Source organism: Monodon monoceros, unplaced genomic scaffold, assembly GCF_005190385.1.
Source record: "Monodon monoceros isolate NGI ecotype Baffin Bay Population unplaced genomic scaffold, NGI_Narwhal_1 Super_Scaffold_14, whole genome shotgun sequence".
NCBI classification, from domain to species: Eukaryota; Metazoa; Chordata; class Mammalia; order Artiodactyla; family Monodontidae; genus Monodon; species Monodon monoceros.
The window spans coordinates 6,853,684-6,874,638 of NW_021703770.1; the positions used below are offsets into that span (position 1 = coordinate 6,853,684).

Consider the following 20,955-nt stretch of genomic DNA (forward strand, 5'->3'; position numbering starts at 1 on the left):
CCAGGCACTGAGCAATCCCTCCCCCAGATGAGCCATCTCAAGCTCTTCCCAGAGAGGTAGCCCAGGCCCACAGCCCCTGACTTAGCACCCTGGGGCCAGATGTTACCACAATTCTGAATTATTTGGATTTTAAAAAGAACAGAGGGGCACAGAACGGGCAAGGTTCAATCCTCCAGGGGGGTGTGGAGTTGAGACCCATCAACAGACACACCAGTTACTTCTGGGATGAAATGTATAGGTTATTCCTACTAAGAGGGATGAACACATAATATCATTTCTTCAGTCACTTCAGGTCAGATATTGCCACCAAACGAGTTTGCCACAAACTTACAAAAAAATTTTTTTTTTCTGACTCTTAGAGTGTTTGGATTTCAGAATTGCAGCTAAGGCACTGCAGACCCGGTACTTGTATTTCACTGGTGAGGAAATAGGTTTAGAGTCTGGGGGTGGGCAGCTGTCAGGACTTCAAAGTGATGTAGGATTCAAAGCTATACTTTTCTGAGCCACAACTCTGACCACAGGGTCAGAGGTTCACAAACGGTCAAGGCCAGGCCTCGGCCCAGGTCTGCAGTGTGCATCCCCCTTTGTGCAGGTCTGGATCCCACCCAGTCTGTGAGTTCACACTGGTGCTGCCGAACCCTGCACTGTGCTCCACGGGCCTTCCATCCCCCCCTGTAGTGCTAACCTCCAGACACTTATCAGCCTTTCTTCAGCCCTATCTTATCCCCTCCACTATATTTCTCACATTCATTCATTGGTTCAATAAACTTCTGTTGGGCCCCAGCTCAGGGCCAGATGCCATTTTCAGGGACTTAAGACAGGCCTGTGCCTGGTTCCCCACAGGCCTTAGGGCCTTACACGGAGGAAACCAACACTGGTGAAGAGATTGTGTCTGTGTGTGTGTGTGTGTGTGTCTATGTGTGTGTGTCAAGCGGGGGGTCTCTCATTATTTCCAACATGTTGAGCCTGGGAGAGGAGGCAGACAGACAGACAGGCGGAAGTCTATCCATTCCTCAAAAGCTTGGTACCATGCAGTGGTTCAATTAGAGGTGGTTTTGACCCCAGGAAGCATTTGACAATGTCTGGAGACGCTTTTCGTTGTCATAAGCGTTGGGGAGAGATACTAGCTACTGGTATCTCATAGGGCAGAGGCCAGAGAAGCTGCTAAACATCCTGCAGTAGAGAAGATAGGTCCCCACAATGAGCCTTCTGCTCCCAGTTGTCAATGGTGCCGGGGCCGAGACTCCCTGGCGTGATGCGCATTCATGACTTCCAGGCCACTGAGGGTCAGTGTGGTGAGGAGGAAACAATGGATGGTCTGAGGAGCCCAGCAGGTCTGTGTTTTGTGTGATGGACCAGCTACTTTAGAAAACCTCTATAATTCTTCTCATCCTCAATTTTCCCATCTGCAAAATAGGAACAGTAGCAGTCCCTACAATGCAAAGATGTTAGGAATAAATAACACAATGCCTGTCATGTCCCAAGCCCAGTGCCTGGCAAATGACAGGAGATCAACACATGAATGAGTGAATGGGAAAGAGGGAGGGAGTGAAGGAGGGAGGAAGGGAGGAAGGAAGGAAGGAAGGAAGGAAGGAAGGAAACAGTGAGTGAAAACTTCTCTGTTGCATAAACACTGGCATGTGAGTTAGAACTCAAAATGGAAACTCAGGATGGAAAGAAACAGTTGCCGATTTGTAATCTGGCCTTGATCACAAATCATGACTGCTCTCACTCCCACGGTTCTTTCCTTCTCACAAGATTTCCTGTTTCAATTGCAAATCACAGGCTCTCCGGCCAGCATTCAGGACTGTGGGCGCTAAAGTAGCAAACCATCTGAGGTCAGCTCTGCAGGAAACAGCCACATTTCACCAATGTGGCAGCATCTGAAGCAGGGAGCGAAGACAGAAAATGTAAAAGCTAAAGAATTTCGAGGGAAGGCAAGCCTGCTTTCCCACAGATGGTGGTATTTAAGCCTCCCTCCAGAGGCTGCCCAGTGAATCCCGGACTGAAAGAGATCCAACATGGGGAAAACGTTTGATGTGCATTTCTCCCTTTGGAATCTTTTGCAGAAATGTGGATTCTTTTCAGAATACCCACATATTTAGGCCCTGTGACTATCTGGATTAAGAAAGTTATCTGTAGCTCTACGTATATATTAGGTGCAAACAAATAACATCTATGTAGATAAATGTGGGCGTGCATCTTCTGCTGGAAAGTGAGCATTTCACATTGAATTTGAGACACACAGAATTAGGAGAGAAGCAGTCGGATTTGTTTTACAGAACTCAGACCTCGAAGTGAAGGCATTTCTCAGCAGGACTACCATGCAGATTAGCTACACTATGGGTGAAATCTGTCTAACTCACTGAATGACATAAACGTCCTGAGAGAAGACAAGCCTTGAGATTAAGGGCCCAAGACCTCAGTTTACAGGAATCAAAGCACTCCCAGCCCTGGGGGCCCTCTCCGGATCTAAAGGCTGAGGTGCAGGAGTGGGCAGAGGAGACATCACTGGATCCAGACAGGCCTGAAGGACCGTTAATGCTCAAACACAGGGTGGGCCCAAATCCCACTGCTACTTGGTTTTGTAAATAAAGTTTTATTGGCACACAGCCATGCCTGTGGATTTGTTGTTGTCTGTGGCCGCTTTCCTGCTACAACAGTAGAGCTGAGTAGCTGTAACAGAGACTTGTGGCTGTAAAGCCTAAAATATTTATTATCTGGGCCTTTACAGAGGGAGTTTGCTGACATCTGCTCTTGAAGATAAGATGGCAGACATGGCCAACATTTCTAAAAAGTTATTCATTTCATCCCATAAGCATGTTTAATGGGGGAGGTGTGTCCCCCAGGCCCTCGATTCCCATGTTTCCTGTTCCACAGCTCTTATTAGTTCACTTAGGGATGCACTTATATGCTGCTCTCTCCTTGCTTGCTTCACCCATGTATCCCCAGCACCTAACACAAGGGCTGACACATAATAGCACATTATTCAGTGTTTCTAAACTAAACCGAGCCGGAAGCAGCTGCTCTCTCTGGGCACTGTGGTGTGGTCTTTAGGCGATGCGGTTTTATGGGAGAGGACTGCCTCTAGAGATAGGAGATCTGGCTCCAAGTCCCCGTTCTGTCATTGCTAGCCGTGTGAAATCAGAGAAATAACTTAACTTCCCTGGACCAGGGTCCCCTGATCTCTAAGACGGGGATAAAAACCCTTATCTTGCCACCTCACAGGATAGTGTGAGTATCAAATGGGATAAGGCATGTGAAACAACTTTCTAAATTCTAAAATAGTAGTTAAAAAGTGGTCTATTTAATTATTTTACTCAGAAACGCAAAGGCCAAAATGGTTTCTATAACTCAAAGGAAGTAATGAATAAAGGCAGTACAGAGAAGTTCTAGGTCAGAAGTAGGGTTTTTCACCTTCCTTCAGTCCATCCCATGTGAGTGCCACAGAGCCTAGGATGACTTTGACTGACTTTCCCTTAAGAACCTCAAAAGCCACTGCCCATGAGTCACCAGGTGCTCGGACAGTCCCTCCCAGCCACACCCAGGCCCTCAGGAATGGCTGCAAAGACACAGGCCAGCACTTACTTGGCTTCTGGTAGATGTGGGTGGCCTCTTCACGGAGCAGAAGTTGGCAGTTTTGGGCCTGCAGGCTGTGTGTGCAGCTCTGGGTATCAGCATAGAACATACACCTCACAGCGCCAGGTTGGGTTTGCAGAGTGGTGACAAGGCAGGCCTGGTGATGGGAGCATTCTACGGAGGAGGAGATGAGTGGGGCTTGGGCCTGAGAGATCACCTCAGTCATGTATCCAATCATGCATCCATGAATCCATCATCCATCCATCCATCTATGCTACCATCTAATCATGCATCCATGAATCCATGCATGCAACCTTCCATCTATCCAAGCATCATCCATCCATCCATCCATGCAATTTTGCATCCATAAATCTGTGTATCTTCCACCCACCCACGCTTCCATTCATCCCAAGATAACCTGGGATGCCCAGCAGGAAATAATTAACCTGGGAGAGAAGACCCTGGGTGGGCTCTCTGCTGCAGTCTCCTCATCCCCCTTCAGGGTCAGCCCAAAGTCAAAGTTTCCAAGGGGGTAAGCCAGCTAGCCATCCTTCCATCCAATCATGCCTCATGAATCTGTACATCCACCCATGCATCATCCATTCATCCATCCAATGATGCATGCATGCATCCATCTATACAAACACTCACTTCTTCATTTAAACACCAGGCACCAGTGCTAGGGGCTGGGAATAAAATAGTGGTGGTGGAGGACCCAACCCTCCCATCAATCTATTTTCCACACAACAGTCCGGATATTGGTTGTTTATTTATTCACAAATGTGCTCTTGTCATTCTCCGATTGAAGTCGTAGCAGACAAGGCTCTTCACGCTCCAGCCCTTGCCTTCCTCTTCAGCCTCGTCTCCCTCTGCCTCCCCAACCCCATCACACCCACCACCTTCCGTCAGGGGTTACATCCTTTTCCATGTGTACCAGGTCATGGACTAGACTGTTTAAAAGATTCATGGCATTAGGGTATTCAGTCCTAAAAACAGCTCTGAAAGGACTGCTGTTTCCTTTGATTGAGCAAGTTGTGTATTGCCTAAAGGCCTTATTCATAGCCCAGTCTCTGTGCTGTGGCACCACCCAGAATTGCGTGATGTACAACCTATACAACCGTACATGGTGGCCCTGGCTGTAATATGCACATATTGTTATCCAACCTTGTAGGGGAGAGGATCCATGTAATCTCAGAATTGAAGAAGTGTAAATGTTACCCAATCTTGGCCTCTTTCACAAGGTGAAGCCTTTGCAGAACATTCTGATCATATGGTCACCTAGCTTTTGTTTAAATACCCGTGACTGAAACCCTGTAAAGGAAGTATGCATCCGTGGACAGCTTTGCCTATTAGGAAGTTCTTCATATTGCACTGAAAAATGTCTCTCGAAATTTGAGTTTTACCCATAGGCCTTTGCTTGCCCCATGAGCTTGGCCAGAACAATATCCTTCCTCCTGGCCATGACGGCCCACCTGTAATCTGAGGACAGCCGTCACAGCTTCCATGCATCTCCATCTCAGTCTAACCCCCTAGGTCCTCCCTCTGATCTTCCTCTGACCGGGTTCAATGTTGTGCATTTTCTGGCTGGCTTAGCCCCTTGGAGACAGTGACCATGGCCAACACTGCAGGAGGATGAGTAGACTACAGAGCAGAGTCCCCCCACCAGGGGGGGTGAGGTCCTTCCGGCCAGGCACCCCAGGTGATCTCGGGGTCTCCTATGTGTTTTTGAGGTCAGAATCTTGAGGAGCACTTGTGTGAGAGGGGTCCCGTCCCAATCAACCCCCTACCTGGAGGTGGAAACTCCCCTTACCCCACAAACAGCGGTCTCGGGCCTCAGAGAAGTCACTCGTGGCAGCGGTGCTGATGTGGGCAACGTCAAAGTTCCGGATGGATGGGTCAACAACTACTGAAGAGAGGGCCAGGGACTGCCACGAGTCCAGAGCGACTAGGAGGGAAAGCAGGGACAGTTAGTGGAGTGCCATCCGATGCCCCCAAAGGGTGCCCAAGGGCTCCCTCCTGGTGGTCTCCGTTCCCATTTCTTTTTTTCTTTTTTGCGGTACGTGGGCCTCTCACTGGTGTGGCCTCTCCCGTTGCGGAGCACAGGCTCCGGACGCGCAGGCTCAGCGGCCATGGCTCACGGGCCCAGCCGCTCTGCGGCACGTGGGATCCCCCCGGACGGGGGCACGAACCCGTGTCCCCTGCATCGGCAGGCGGACTCTCGACCACTGCGCCACCAGGGAAGCCCCGTGACCCTATTTCTTTATCCATCTCTCCATTCTACTATGATTTTTAAGAGTTTTTTTTTATATGAGCCAAGGTCCCGTGCTCAAGTCTAGGGATACAGGGGTGAAAAACAAAGCAACCAAAGCAACCAAAGCATGGGCGTTTCTATTGAGCAGCTCACAGTAGAGGGGAGAGAATGTGAAATGACAAGACAAACACTGTAGTACAGTTGTTATAATGCAAAAGTCAGAATAACGCTAGTAACCATGATAATAACAGGCTCATCAGTGTGATCTGCTGCCCGGCTGCCTGCAGGACCAAGGCTCTCATTTCCCAGCTGCTGGAGGCTTATGGCCGGGGCTCCCAGCTGAGTCCCTCTCTAGGAGCTACCTAGATCTAGGCTAGCTGCCTCCCCTCCACAGGGTCAGCCTTCATCCCCAAACTAGTCCCTGTGGGTATACAAAGGCCCAGCCCCCTTGCCTCAAGATGGGCCAACTCCCAAGGGCCGGCCAGCTTCACAGCTCACTGAGGTGTCAATGCGGCCACTGTTTGGTTTGCATCAATGTTTTACTTCTCCCCCTGCCCAATTCTGCCCCCTCGCTTCCTTACAGGTGTTTCTCCCAAGAGCACTCAGCACTGAACTTTCTGCATGCAAATCTGCACCTCAGAGTCTGTTTCCTGGAAAACCTCAGCTAAGACCTCCTCTTTAAAAGATGAAGACAATGAATGAGTCACAGGGATGTGGAAACGGCTTTGCCTGAGAGCGTGCTGTGCTTTCGGAGTGGACAAGATGGAAAGCAGGTCTCTGCATCCAGAGAGCCTGTGCCTCCCATTGCTCTACTCTGCGGCTTCCCAGTCCTCGCACAGGACATGCTGTCATGGCGAGAGGGAGGGACATCTGGTTGTGGCTGCCACAGAGATGCTTGGCAGAGGCAAAGACATCTGCCAGAGCACCTGTGTCCCTGTGAGGACAGAGGTGACCCTGCACGGGGGGCTTAAGCTTCCACCGTGAGGAAGGACTGTGGGTCCAGGGGGATGAGTGCATTATTCTGTCCACAAATGGCATCAAACTAGGCACGATGCCACCTCCCAGAATAGGCCTCCGTGACCACTTGGGAGTGCTAATACCAGAATACTGTATGGAACCGTTCAGTGGGTACAGCACTGACAGTTAATGGAGAAAATCTATTTATCTACTTATTTTTTCTTTCTGTCTTTCACTTTTTTTTTTTTCCAGAAGACAGTAGCAGTTTACCCTTATGACAAATATTTGTGAGTGTCTACTTTGTGCTAGCAAAACACAGTGGCAATCTTAGGTGTAACATTTCACATTTTACAAAGTGCCGTTACTTATCGCCCAAGCCCTCTGGGGGTGATACGCCTTCATCTCAGTTTTCTTGTCTGTAAAACATCATCATGTTTGATCCTCGCAGTGCCCCAGATGGGGGTGGGGAAGGGACTCTAATGCCTCCTTCACAGATAAGGAGTCGGAAGCTGGAAGAGGTATGTGACTTTCCAAGAATGCTGAGCTGGACAGTGACCAAGCCAGAGACAGACTCAGGCCTCCTGGCTCTAAACCAGGGCTCCTTCCATCCCTCTGAGCTTCCTACAGAGCTGAGCATCCTCTCCAGAAAATTATCCCCAGGTAGGAAAAGGTCGTTGTCTTTGACAGCATCATGCTCTTAGCTATACGGGGAAGACTGTCATTTTTATCTTGAACTTGTCTTTGACACCAGAGCACTGAGCATCACTAAAATTAGAATGGTAAATAAAGTAGCAAAACGATCTAGCACCACCACCCTTCTTTTCAATGAAAGAAAGAAAGAAACAAAGAAACAAAGAAAGAAACAAAGAAAGAGAAAGAATGGAATTCTTTGATAAAATTCATCAGTGAAACTACCTAGATCTGAAGTTTGCTCTGTGAGGGGACTTTTGTTAATAAATTTAACATTGTTTATAGACAAAAAAAAAAAAAAAAGGAAGGAAGAAAGTAAAGAAAAAGAGAGCGAGAAAAAAGGTTTATCCAGAGAAGTGGCCAAATAATGCAACCAGATTTCGCGTGGACTCAGCAAGAGGAAGTGAAAGCCCCACACCTGTCCTAGAGCTGCAGGGCCACCCTCAGAATCTGGAGCCGTGTATTTCTGAACTTGGGACCCGGCTTCCCTGTAAGAGACCCTGGGCTTTCATTTCCTTAAGCATCCTCCACGTGTTGCTATTTTCATGGTCATTACAAGTGGCATTTTTGCAACATGGCCAAACCGAGGTGCATATTTTTAGATGGTGAGCACACTGCAATTTCAGAGAAGAGTTATGATGGGATTTCAGGACGGAACTTGCAAATTATGGTCTTAAAATGGAAGCCTTGGCTGCCCTCCACCTTTATTTAGGTTGATGTCTAGGGGAAAGCGTTCTAATTAAAGGGTGAATTTCACCTCCAAAGTGAGAGTCAGCTCATCTGTCGCCATCCCAGGGCATGGAGTCAGCTCTCTGCCACACCCCGCAACTGTCCCCCTCCCCTGGCTGGCAGGACCCCCGGTTGAGCCATTGCTGCCATGCAGAATCTAACATCTGGGGTTCCACACGCATCTCATGAAAATTCTGAGAACAAGTTCTTTGTGAATGCAAAAGCATAGTGAAGCACGAAAGCTGGGTGATCTTGGTAGCATTTCACAAGAGTTTACTAATTTGCCAAGAACCTCGCAATACCATTGCTGTTTAATGTTCACGATAACCCATGCTGTGGGCATCACTATTGTGCGCATTTTACAGATGAGGAAACAGATCCAGTAAACACACCCAAAGTGCTTAGCTGATAAGTGGCAGTGCTTGGGCTTGAGCCCCGCTCCTTCAGCTTCAGAATCCACGGTTTACTCCAAGGCAGACCTCCTCTCTGGGTGAATGAGATGGTGACAGCTTTCAGACTCACCCAAAGGGATAGTCTGCTCCGAAATGCAGCATCTGTGGTTTGTTAATTAGTTTTTTCTTCCTTTGTTTAAAATATATTTTACAGACTGCATTGTCAACATCACTTATTTAAAAACGAAAATCGTTGGAGTTCCCTGGCAGTCCAGTGGTTAGGACTCAACACTTTCACTGCGTGGTCTGGGTTCAATCCCTGGTCAGGGAAGTAAGATGCCACAAGCCGCCCAGTGTGGCCAATAACTAGCTAAATAAATAAATAAGAAAATCACTTCCCCTTGAATCTGAAATGCCACGTTTATCATATATTAAGTCCTTATATGTAAATGAGTTTTCTTTGGTGAGTACCAATTCTTTTTCATTCATCTCTGCTAATTCTGGCTCTATTCCCAAACTGCTTAAACTAGAGTCACTTTATACTATATTCTATCGTCAAATGGTAAAAGTTTTCCCACATTATTTTTCCTTTAAAAACATTTTTTGGTTGTTTATTTACCAGATGAAATTGAAAATCACTTTGTCAAGTTTCAAGAAAACATTTTGTGGACGTTATCTGGAAAAACTGATTTGAGAAAAAGATTTTTAATTTTATTCTGTTTAATTTTCGGTGTCATTAAGAATGGAATGGGATTGTTTCCCATTATATTTTTTAAATGGTTACAGTTGACCAAAAGGAAAGCTATGTATTTGTGTGTATTTATTTTCTAACAGGACCTGAACCTACTCTGAATGTAACTCACAGACGTAGTTGAAGCTCAGGCTCATATCTCTGTGGCTACTTTGGAAACAGGTCCACAGTAGATTCCAGTTTTAGGGAATACACGCCATCCAGCAGCTGTAACTCATGATGGCATAAATGACACGTACTTGCTTAAGAAGTCAGGTTCCAGGAGTTTATCTCAGCTCCTCCACTTAACAGCTCTGTGACTCTGGGCAAACCACTCACCCTCTCTGAGCTTCAGTTTCCTCATCAGTAAAATGGGTATATTACCAGATGCTCTCTTCTAAGATGGTCATTGGGAATGAATGAGCTACTGTGCGTGAGCTGCACAGAGCCCGCTCGGGGTAGGATTAGTGAAATCAGCCGATCCCATTCTCTCTGGGCCGAGTTGCTCAGTTCTTGCTGTGTTTGGGTCACTGTCTTTTTGAAACTATAGAGGTAGGAGCCTGACTGAGGTGCTGGGGGAAGTTCTCTAAGGGGTAAAGGAGCACAAATCACTGTTGGTGATTTCAAAACCTTCCTCCTGAATTCGCCTCATCCTCGCACCCCAGCCTTGTCCCTGCCCAGGAGGGCCTCTGTCGGCATCTCCCTTCCCGCCTCCGGCCCTGGGACTCCTGGCCAGGCCGTTAGCACAGTGGACGCAGGGCGCGTGCCCGACCAGGAGGCCTGCTGCTGAATATAGCAACTTTCGGAAACAGCAGCATTTCAAGGTTTTGTGAGCCCAGCACGCCCCAGGTGAACCCATGGCCGCCCCCTCTCTCCATCCTGCTCTTTGCTCCCACACCGTGCTCTTTCTTTCCTCGGGGACTGCATCCACCACCCACCCTGTTGCCCAACCCAGAAATCCCACCACCTTCATCACCTTCTCCCTCACTTTGTCCTGGCAGTTCTGCCTCCTCAGCCCCTCTGGGAACGGTCCTTTCTTTTCCACCTAGATTCTGGCCTCATCAATTTCACTCCAGATGCTCCAGTTACTGAGACCCAAATGGGCCTCCCTGTCACTGGCCCCCTCATCCCTTCTCAGGCCATCGACACACTGCGACCAGGGTCACCTCCAAATCTGATTACGACGCCCACTGCCCGATGTCCTCGGGGTAACAGGGCGAGTCTGCTGAGGTCTTCAGCTATATCACACCCCTCTCACTTTCACATGGTGGGCCTGGGTGCTTGCCATGGTCACCCATACACCAAACACATTGTACAATCATAAGTAGAAAGAGATGTTGCTTTACTACATAATTTGAGTTACTTATGTTAACTCAGATCCATCCTAGTCATAGCAGATGAGGCAATGAGCCACCGGGAGGAATAGTCACAGGGCACTCCCCAAGGTCACAGGGTAGAGCCTGGTCTCAGACCCTGCCAGCATGGTTTCCATCTGCCTGGCTGTAGCCTGGGACCTCCTTCCCAGCAGCAAATGCACTCCCTCTCAGCCCTTGACACAAACCTGTTTTATGGTGTGGAATCTTGATGACTCTTTCATACTGTAAACAACCTACATATGAAATAGTTCACCAACAGGTCTGAAGACTTTGGAGGAAACATGCCTTCAGAAGAACGTGGCCCTGTCTGTCCATTAGCAGAGAGGAAAGGGTGACCCTGAAGGGAAGAGAGACTCACCCATGTCACACAGCCCTTACCTCTGTGATGGGGACAGACAGTCTACCATCTAGTGGGCTGGCAAATTCAAGATGATCTGATTCTGTCTTACAGTACAATGCTGAGATGGACAACATTATCCCTATTTTACAGAAGAGAAAAGTGAATGAGGGCCAGAGAGGGCCAATGACTTGCCCAAGGCCACACAGCTAAAAGGTAGTGAGCCAGCATTTGAACCCGGGACAGCCTTGTGCCATTAGGTTGCCCTGTACACCTAAGCATCGCTGAGGGTGGGCAGGGCCGAGGGGAGGGAACGAGAGGGGCAGCACGGGCTGCAACCTTGGTACAGGCAGGCCTTGGGGTGATATCAAGGTACTTGCATTCCCTTCCAGGCAGCATTATTCCCTATTAATGTAGACTCAGCTTAAAAAAAAATCACTAGACTAAAATATATTTGAAAATTTCCACCAATATATGGAAAACTGTGTTTAATTCCCTTTCCTTCCTCCCTCCCTTCCTTCCTTTCTTCCTCTTTTCTTGCCTTCCTGTCTTCTTGCCTTCCTTTGTTCCTTTCCACACGGATATCAGTTAAAGAAAGAAATGTTTGATTTTGATTTCAAGGCCCAGAGAGAGTAATTCCAGCTGTTAAAAATAGCTAAAACAAAACAAAACAAAAAACAAACACCCATGGAACTACAGACCTGTGTTAAGACAGGAGGAACAGGTCTCTCGCTTGCTGGCTGGGTAAGTAACCAAGGGTAAGTTCCCACTCTGGCCCTCCTCTCTCTCATTTGAAAAATGGTGGGGTTGGGGGGGAAGAGCCTTTCAAAGTTTTTTAATCAGGTCAAAGTGCAGAAATGTCAAGCCAGTCGCAAATGCCTGACCTTCTCTCCAACGTTCAAATAATCACAGAGCCATTTTTTAAATGAAAAGATCAATGTGATTTTCTTAAGAATCACCAAGAATGAAGATAACAAGCAGACACTCTAAAGCACTGAAAAGAATCCAGGATTCTTACTGCTTTTCTTGCAATCAGAACCAAGAAGAATTCCTTTCTGCTCCTCAAGGCTTATCGAAGGGATAGGTGCTGAACATTGAAAAAGCCTGAGGAAATACTGGAGGTGGTTTCCATGCCCAGGCCGGCCGGGGGGAGAAAACATCAACGCTTTTGAAGCCTTTCAGCAGGAAAGGTCTTTCACACAGGAAAACATTTCAGGCACCAGCAAGCCTCCGTGACCTTGGAGTCAGCAGAGTATAACAGGCTCGCTAATGCTGCTTTCTCAGCTTTACAGCCACAAGCTCTCGCTGGTAGAAGACACTTGTGTGCTGTCATTATTGGATGGGACCAAGACTCAGACAACCTCATTTCTCACCAGACACCGTCTTTCAAGTGAGAACCACGTCACACTGGTCTATTTTTACCCTCATTAACACTCAAAAAAAAAAAAAAAAAACCCCAAAAAACCCTAGATGTTCCTTTGATAACAGAAAGAAGAAAAAAGATGTCCCTTGTTATTTTGCAACTACTTGAGAGATGAAAATGTGACCAGAGCTAGCTGTTGGTCTAGTATACCTTCAGAGAGAAATGCCTGACATAGCAGACCCCACTGGACCCGTTTTAACATTTATAACACTAGAAAAATACCCAGAGACGTATTTACCTCTGTTCAGCCTCCAAATACCTATTTTTGAGCTACCCAGGAAGCATGCTTTCATCTTTAACTTTGCACCTCCAGAGCCTAGCAGAGGGATGGCAGTGAGCACTGTGGGCTGAATTGTGCCCCCTCAATCCCAAGATTCACACTTCAAATTCATCCTAACCCCTAGCACCTCCGAACATGATCTTATTTGGACATAGGGCCTTTACAGAGGTAATCGAGTTAAAATGAGATCATTAGAATGGTCCCTAATCCAAAAGGACTGGTGTCCTCATAAAAAGAGAAAATTTAGACATAGAAATGGACATTAAAGGAAGATGACATGCAGACACAGGGAGAAAACTACCATCTACAAGCCAAGGGGAGGGTTCCAGAACAGATCTTTCACTCACAGCCCTCAGAAGGAACCCACCCTGCCAGTACCTTGATCTTGGACTACCAGCCTCCAGAATTGGGCGAGAATAAATTTCTGTTGTTTAAACCCCCAGATTGTGGTATTTTGTTACATAGCCCGAACTAATACAGTGAGTGACTATGCAGTAAAAACAAACATTCCTTGATTCACGGAGAGCCTGCTGCACCCCTGTGTTGCCTAGAAATGCTGATTGTAATGGTAATTCTTATCATGTCAAATAACACATATTACCATGGCTAATGTTTACCAACCATTTCCTATTTGCCAGATGTGCTGCGATGTGCTATGTGTGTTGTTTCATTTAATCCACACACAGCCATGTGCATGGCTGTCCTGGCCACCACTGTGTGCACATTTTAAGGAGGGACCACTCTGGGAGCACCCTGCCTGCCCAAATCCCAGCTCTGCCCACTGCCAGCTCCGACATGGGGTAAATCGTACTCTGTAAACTGGAATAGTCGTGTCACCTGATGTCACCTGAGTCACAGAGAGGGTTTCCCATATGCTAAGGGTTACAGCTTGCTATTGATCCTTCTAGCCTCCCTGAGGGGAGGGGTGGAAGCAGCTGTGCCGTCCTCCCATCTGGTTTTCCCAACGCCATATCGTTGTCCCCAGTGTGTGTCGTGGCATAAAAAGTCAGTGGGCCTTGGACACACGGTGAGGGTGAGGGCTGAATGGATTGATGCCTACAAACTGCTTGGAGCATAACAAGCACTCAGTAACATTTATTAAAGATTTACCCCCCGTGTGTTGACCCCAAAACCAGAGCTTCTAGCTCTGCCGTGTTGCTGAATGCACAAGGGCGTACACGCTGTTACTTGTAAAACAGGGCATTTTCAACCAAAACACGAGCATTAATAGTACTGATAGGAATGCTGCCACACATATCCCCCCCCCCACTTTCCTGGTCAAGAGTGTTGCACAGTGGGGGTTAGGTCTGGTTATATGGCCCAGGAGGACCAGAAAAGACCCACTCTGATGATTCAGGGACTTGGGAGGAAGGATGGAGAAGACAGCACATCTTCAGGCTAGGACAGGGGTGAGCGAGAAGTTTCTGTTAGAAGCCGAATAGTAAATGTCAATATTTTAAGCACTGTTGGCCACGTTCATTCTCTGCTGTGCGTTAGCTCTATGTCACATTCTGAGCTTACAGCTCTTGCACAGAAACAGACTGCAGGCTGTGGTTTGCGACCCCCAGGCCAGAAGACAGAGACAGAAGGGACAGGGGTTCAGTCACTATGTACCATGACGGATGGAGGGTCTACATTCTGGGAACCAAAAATCCAATAGGAAACTCGACAGGGAGTTTTGTACTTTTTCCGGGAATGAGGAGCCATCTGGGAAATGCCATCTGGAAGGTAAAGTATCGTAATTTTATGACATGTTGATAGATCTCCTTCCTAACCTGGCATGTTAATGTCCTTTTACAAAATGATTCGTTTGTTTTGTTTTCTTAAAAGGGTTCTTATTTGGTAGAATGAAAAGGTGGCAAACATGAGCTGCCCTCCAGCCCGAGGATAGAATCCAAGCCCTGCCTGTCTTCTCGACATGGAGGTGGTCTCCCCCGACTCCTGACCCAGCCTCTGCAGCTGCCAGCCCTCTGAAACCATCCGCCTGCTGTCGCAGCGAATCCCCGAACCCTTCTCATCCTTCCCTATCCGCTGTGTCCTGGAAACAAGGGTTCTTACCATAATGTCCCCTGCCCTCATTCTGAGTCACAATCTTCCAGCTATGAAACCTTCTAGTACTTCTCGTCCTCAACTAGGGGTGCCTGGTCATTCTCCCACATTCTCCAAATTCTTTGCCAGCCAGCTGGTAATTTTCATCTTCACCCCAAATCCTGCTAAAACCTTGGGGGACTTTGTCATCTATGGGGAAAGTAGATGGCCTATTTCATAGTCTGGTCTCAGTTTCCTGGCCTCTTTAATCCCAGAAAACTGTATTTGCATTCACTCCAGCCAAGTACCTCCACAATCGCACCCCAAACCCTGGCACGGCACTGAGCTCCGTCACCCTGTAAATCCCACTTGTCTAAGGGACACTTGCTGCTACGTCCCACAATCCTCCTTCCTTCTAGCATTTTTGTACTTTATTCCATCAAAACCAGCTCTTTAGCTTCACTGTGATTTCTACTCTCTCACCCTCCACACCATGTTATCCATCTTCACTGGCTCATAAACCAAGGCCTCCGATTGGTTGGGGTCCATCATTTCAACTTCCCTTCTGCCACTGCCCTCAGCCCCCTTTCCTCCCCGTTGGGTTAATCCGATGGGCCTGCTGCCTCTGCAACTTGTCTTGGCCTGAGTACGGCTAAAGAAATACCCACAGACAAACAGATTGGCGCCTTTACAACTATTGGATCTTCGGCCTCCACTGAAGTCTCAACGCAGCCCGACAATGCAGTCGCTTCTCTCTTGCGTTCTCCCCAGGCCTGGGTATCACCATGACCTCTGCACCCCCAGCAGGGGCCTGACTTCTTGCGGCCAGAGAAAGAGGGACCGTTATCAGCGGCGGCTTCAACTCCCCACCCTCCATCTACTCTCTGTGAACCGTCCCGTCTTTCCCTCTTTGTTTCTCCTGAACGGAGAAAGGGTGGCTGTTTGAAGCCAATTCCCCCATCGGTGCTCGAGAGTTTGTCCTCACGCCCTCAGGGACATCCATCTACCGACTACCCCCCCATCCAGGCCCACTCCCATCCCTCCTATATGCCCAGTCTACCCCTGAACACTGACACTTCACTCTTTGCATAAAAACGTACACACATCTCTCCATTATTAAAACAACCCTTTACTCTAGCCCAAGGTTTCTTAACTTAGGGTCTGGGTTTAAGGGGGTCTGTTTCCCTGAAAATACATGCAAAATTTGGTACGTATGGAGGAGTATGTTGTTTTCAATACATTCTCGTGGGTGATTCATGACCTAAAAGTTGACAGTTGCTAACAAATGTTCTACAGTTCTTTTTTTAGCTGTCAATCTCTTTCTTTTTCTTCAGAGCCAAGATTTTTGGGAAAGTTTGTAGTTTCCATTTTCTCAAATCACTACTATGTAGTTTCTTCCCTCATCACCTTGTGAAATCTACAAAGGACTCTTCATGACTAACCCAGTGAATGTTTGCAGTCCCCAGCTTCCTTGAAGCTACTGACCACTTGACCCACCCCTGGTTTCCATGACACCACGTGCTCCTTCTAGCTTTCTAGCTGCTCTTCTGGCTTCTCTTCTGCTCTTCCCTTAAAAACTGCGATTCCTCAGAGATCTGTCCCTGACCTTTACTATTTGCACCCTACACACTCTCCGTGGGTGATCTCATGATCCCCATGACTTAAAATACTACCAACATGCCAGTAATAATCAAATGTATCTCCAGGCCAGACCTTCGCCCAAGCCTCACGCTGAGATACTCAGTGCTCACTAGACACCTCCAAGCAGATGTCCCTGAAGCATCCCAAACTCAGCATGTTGAAAGCTGAACACTTACATCTTACTTCCATCCTCACCCACACTCTTTAACTGGTCCCCTCCTTATATTCTCTATCTTGAGAATTGGCACTCCACCCACGGGACTACCTGACCTGAAACGTTCAACGTTATCCTCACCTGGTGTTTCAGTAGACTGAACGCCCATCTAGAAAGGTCATTATAGAAGGAAAGTCAAAATGAATATTAGTTTCAACTCTAAATTTCAGATTCTACCATCGTAAGTGGATGGGGTAAATGCATTTATCTGATTTGCTAGCAAAATGCACGGCCCCCAAGTTTCCTCACATTCTGTCTGCTGCCTCCCTTGCCTGCCTCTCCACTTTTCTCATCTGTCCACTTCCTACCACCCCAAACTCATCTGGCGGTCTAGCAACACACTCCGTGTTGTCTGACGTTGCTCACTATTCCCCTTGTTTACAAAGTGAAGTCAGTTTATGCATATGATGAGCTTGTATCATCCTTCAAAACCCCACTCAGGTGCCACTTCCCTTGGAAACCCCTCTGAAAGACTCCTTCCTCCACCACGCCCCCGTAGTTTTTCTTCTGCTCTAAGTATCTTCTAAATATGTCTAGTGTTCCACTAATATGCTGCATCGAAACTTATTTATGTTCTTTTCTCTGTTAAAATTATGAGCATCTTGAGATCAAAGACTCTGCCTTAGTTTTCATTAATTCTCCAAGACCTATCATGAGAGCATATAAGAATATTAACAATAGAAATAGTAATATAGCTGTAGCTAGCATTTATTAAGGGATCTACATGCTAAACAGGAATAACGTCATCACAATTTCGCATGAGCTGCCCAATCCATAAATATGTAAGGAATGAGTGAATGAACACAGCTCTTTAATTAATAAAGGAGAAATGAGATACTCATCCTTTTCTCATCTCTATAAAGATTAACGCTAGAATTATTCTCATACCACAAGACCTCAGTAAATAATTATTGAATAAATCAATTAGCTGATCAATTAATCACATAGGAAGCAAGTAATGGGCATTTGATTTCATAATATCTCACGTTTATGTGATGCATTCTAGTTTGTGAAACATCTTCACTTACACTGTGATATTTAATAATGACATCAACCTGTGCATTCACTGTATCACTATTACTATTTTGCAAGGGACTAAACTGAAGATCAGAGGTGGGGAATAACTTGGCTAAAGTCACAGCTCATGATGGGCAAGCCAAGGGCTTGACCCAGGCTGGCTGCCCCCTCCCAATCCCCACCCCGCCACAGCTGCCCCTTTCTCCCCGTGGCTCAACTCCAGACTCATAAATCGGTTCCCTTTAGTGGCATGTACATCTCAGGCAGGGGTTTTCAAAGACGTCGGAAATGGTCCAGCATCTGTTGAGATTATGAGCTTGTGGTTGGTGAGTAATCATCTTCTACACGGCTAACTTCAAAGACACTTCTAGAGAAATGTCTAAGAAAAAAGCATACACATGAAACCAGACTTGGAGCTATACTCTGTCCATGTCCTCATGACAAATCACTAAATGCACTGCAAGCAAAATTCCTAGTGGAAATTCAAAGGCTCAGATTGAATCTGATTTCTCTCTAGGAAGTTTGACTCCTGTCAAGTGGAACCCCTCAAATTCCACCCACATGCAAAGGCTACCTGGGAGGTGGCATGATAAATGGGTTACTGAGAGCATCTGAATTCCTCTTTCTTGGGGTCATTGTGAGTGATCCCAGGGAGCTGGGGAAAATTGCAGAAATTTGGAGGCACAGATGCATATGAGAACCAACGTGAGCTGAGTAAAGTAATTCCAATGATGTGGAGGCTTCCCTAGAGACACTGAACAAGAGCATGGGACGGAGGCCATCCTGACCTCTGAGTGGACTGTAGGTAACTTGCACAAGGTCTGACAGCTGGTTTGAACCCGGGCAGGCAAACTCCCAACACTGCACTCCCGCCCTCTGCCTCTCCAGTCAGTGTGAGGGTAGGGCCCCGAATTGAAACCCAGATTCGCCCAGTGCCAAGGTCCCTCTGCTTCATTGCTTCTGCTTCTCAAAACATCTGCCAAGAGCCGTCTGCTTGTCTGTGGGTAAGTTATCACAAAAACAGAAGAAAAAAAACCCAAAACACCTTAAAGCATAACTGAGCCAATCGTTAGAATGACCAAAATAGAAAACTTAAAGAGAAACTTAGAGGGCACGTAAACCACACACCCCCCCCCCCCCGCACAGTGAGGGAATCTCCAACATGCTTGAATACCCCACTAACGGGGAGCTCATCCTCTCCACCTTGCTCCATCCCAGCAGGACACACCACGACTTCTTCCTCCGTCCTCTGACCCCATCGCCTCTCACCTCATCCCCCACTGCCCCTCCCATGACGCCAGATGCTCTGTCTATACTGAAGCCCCTCCCTCGGTCTCTCCCGTGCTAGGCTCCTCTCCCCTCCTGGACTTTACTCATGGGGGAGGGAAGGTGATTGCTTCCTTGGTAAATTGAATTCAGTTCCACCAAGGAGGCCAGAGAATTCAGCACAGACTCAACAGTGGGGGGAAAAAAAAATCAATGAAGAATGACCAAAGGATCATTAAAAAAATTTTTTTTAGTTAAAGAAAACTGTGTAGCCATTGGTAACATAGTATTACCTTTTTAAATCAACAGCTAAAATTGTTATAATCTATAAAACTAAAGGAAATCTACCACTGTTGATGGATTGCATTCAGGAATAGTCTAATCCATAGTCAGCTACTCAGAATGATTAGAGGGCTCCTAGGAAGGGTAAAAAACCGTCTAAAATATTTTCCCCCAAATGCTTAGCAAATGGTCTGAATTTCCACTCTTAAAAACGAAATCTTTCTGGTTTACCCACTTGTTAAAATGTTACCACTCTTGGAGAAAATATTATATTAAAAAGAAGGTAGGTCCTAGGTTGGCATATTTTTTTCTTGGTTCTACTCCCTTCAACTCAGTCGAGCAAATAAACCCTTGATGGACCAGGTACAAAACTGTTGTTATCTGGGAAGGGAGTTATCAAGGTAAATCCTCTGTTTTCTCCAGCCTCAAAGATCTAACAAAGGTTTAAGACACAACTATTCAGCAAACATTGATCAAATGCCTCCCAGGCCCACTATGTACATATGCACAGGTTGTATGCTGTACAATTGCAGGGGCAGCATTCACAAAGATGACCTGTGAAAAGGATCCCTTAGAACTGGCAGTGCTTGACTTAATCTAGCTATTCCAACACAGTCAGCCTTCACCAGACATTGGGTGCAGCAATTTTACATATAATATATCTTTCCAGCTTAATAACAGCCTCTTTGAAAACATCATCATCTCCATTTTATAGGTGAGACAACTGAGATTCACAAATATCTTTTAAATTAGTCAAGTTCCCATACCTAAGGAGTGGCAAAGATAGGATTCCTGTATCCCATGTGTGTTCCAATCCATTCATGTGGTTACCATTCATTCATTTATTCATTCTTTCAACAAGCATTAATTGAATCACTGTTGGTTTTAAATATTAACCTAGAGCAAAGTGAACATTTATATATTTTTTCTTTTTTAAAAAAACCAAACAATTATAAATAAAATAAGACTGAGAGTCTACTAGACACTTTGCTAAGTGTTTAGGATCAAACCATGAATTACAAAATAACTGCCCTTTGGAGCACAAAATCTGGCAAGCAAGCAAGCAAGAAAAATATATTCATTCATTTGGTAACTATTTCTTGAGAACTGACTAGGTACCAGTCATTCTTCTAAGAGCTAAAATAGCAGTGAACAAGCCAGATAAAGTCCCTGCCCTCTGCGGCTTCCTTTTTAGAGGAGGGCAAACAAATACTCAAGAAGTAAACAAGTGAGAAGATTTCATAGCAAAAAGATAAGAAGACAATAAAGCAAGGTGAAGGGGTACAGAGTGTTGAAGAGGCTGCTTTGATGGGGTGGTCAGGGGGGTCTCTTTGAGGCGGTGATGTTAGCTCAGAGCAGAGGAGGAGCCAGCCCTGAAGATGTACTAGGATGAAGGCTCCATGGGGCAGGGCTTTCTGAGGCTCTGTTCACTGCTGTAGCCCCAGCACCCAGTGCCAGGCACAGAGTAAGCGCTCACTAAACACCTGTTGAATGAATAAGCGAATGAACAGGGGAGTGGCAGCCGAGGCAGAAGGAACTATAACTGTGTCCCAAATCCAGCACCTCACCAGCTGGCCGGAGGCTCCCTCCTGCTTCGTGGAGAGAAGTGAAGCCTTCCAAGCTGGGGCCCAGTTTCCCCACGTGTCCCACTTTCCTTCAGTCTGCCGTGGCTGTGATCCCAGTTTGCCAGCTGTTCTTCCATCACAGCCCCTGGGTCTCAGAGAAGCAGAGAAGTGGTCCAGGGGAGCTGCCACATGTAAGGC

At 46.8% G+C, this 20,955-nt stretch overlaps 1 protein-coding gene across 1 annotated transcript in view; it reads right to left on the reverse strand.

The window, feature by feature from the left end:
- TG (thyroglobulin) overlaps positions 1 to 20,955 on the reverse strand; it is a 242,803-nt gene that overhangs the window by 110,165 nt on the left and 111,683 nt on the right. The window contains exons 36-37 of the mRNA XM_029222959.1: positions 5,390 to 5,524; positions 3,589 to 3,753 (exon numbers count right to left, since the gene is read on the reverse strand). Coding sequence (XP_029078792.1) covers positions 3,589 to 3,753; positions 5,390 to 5,524 — 300 coding nt within the window. The remainder of the gene's footprint in view (positions 1 to 3,588; positions 3,754 to 5,389; positions 5,525 to 20,955) is intronic.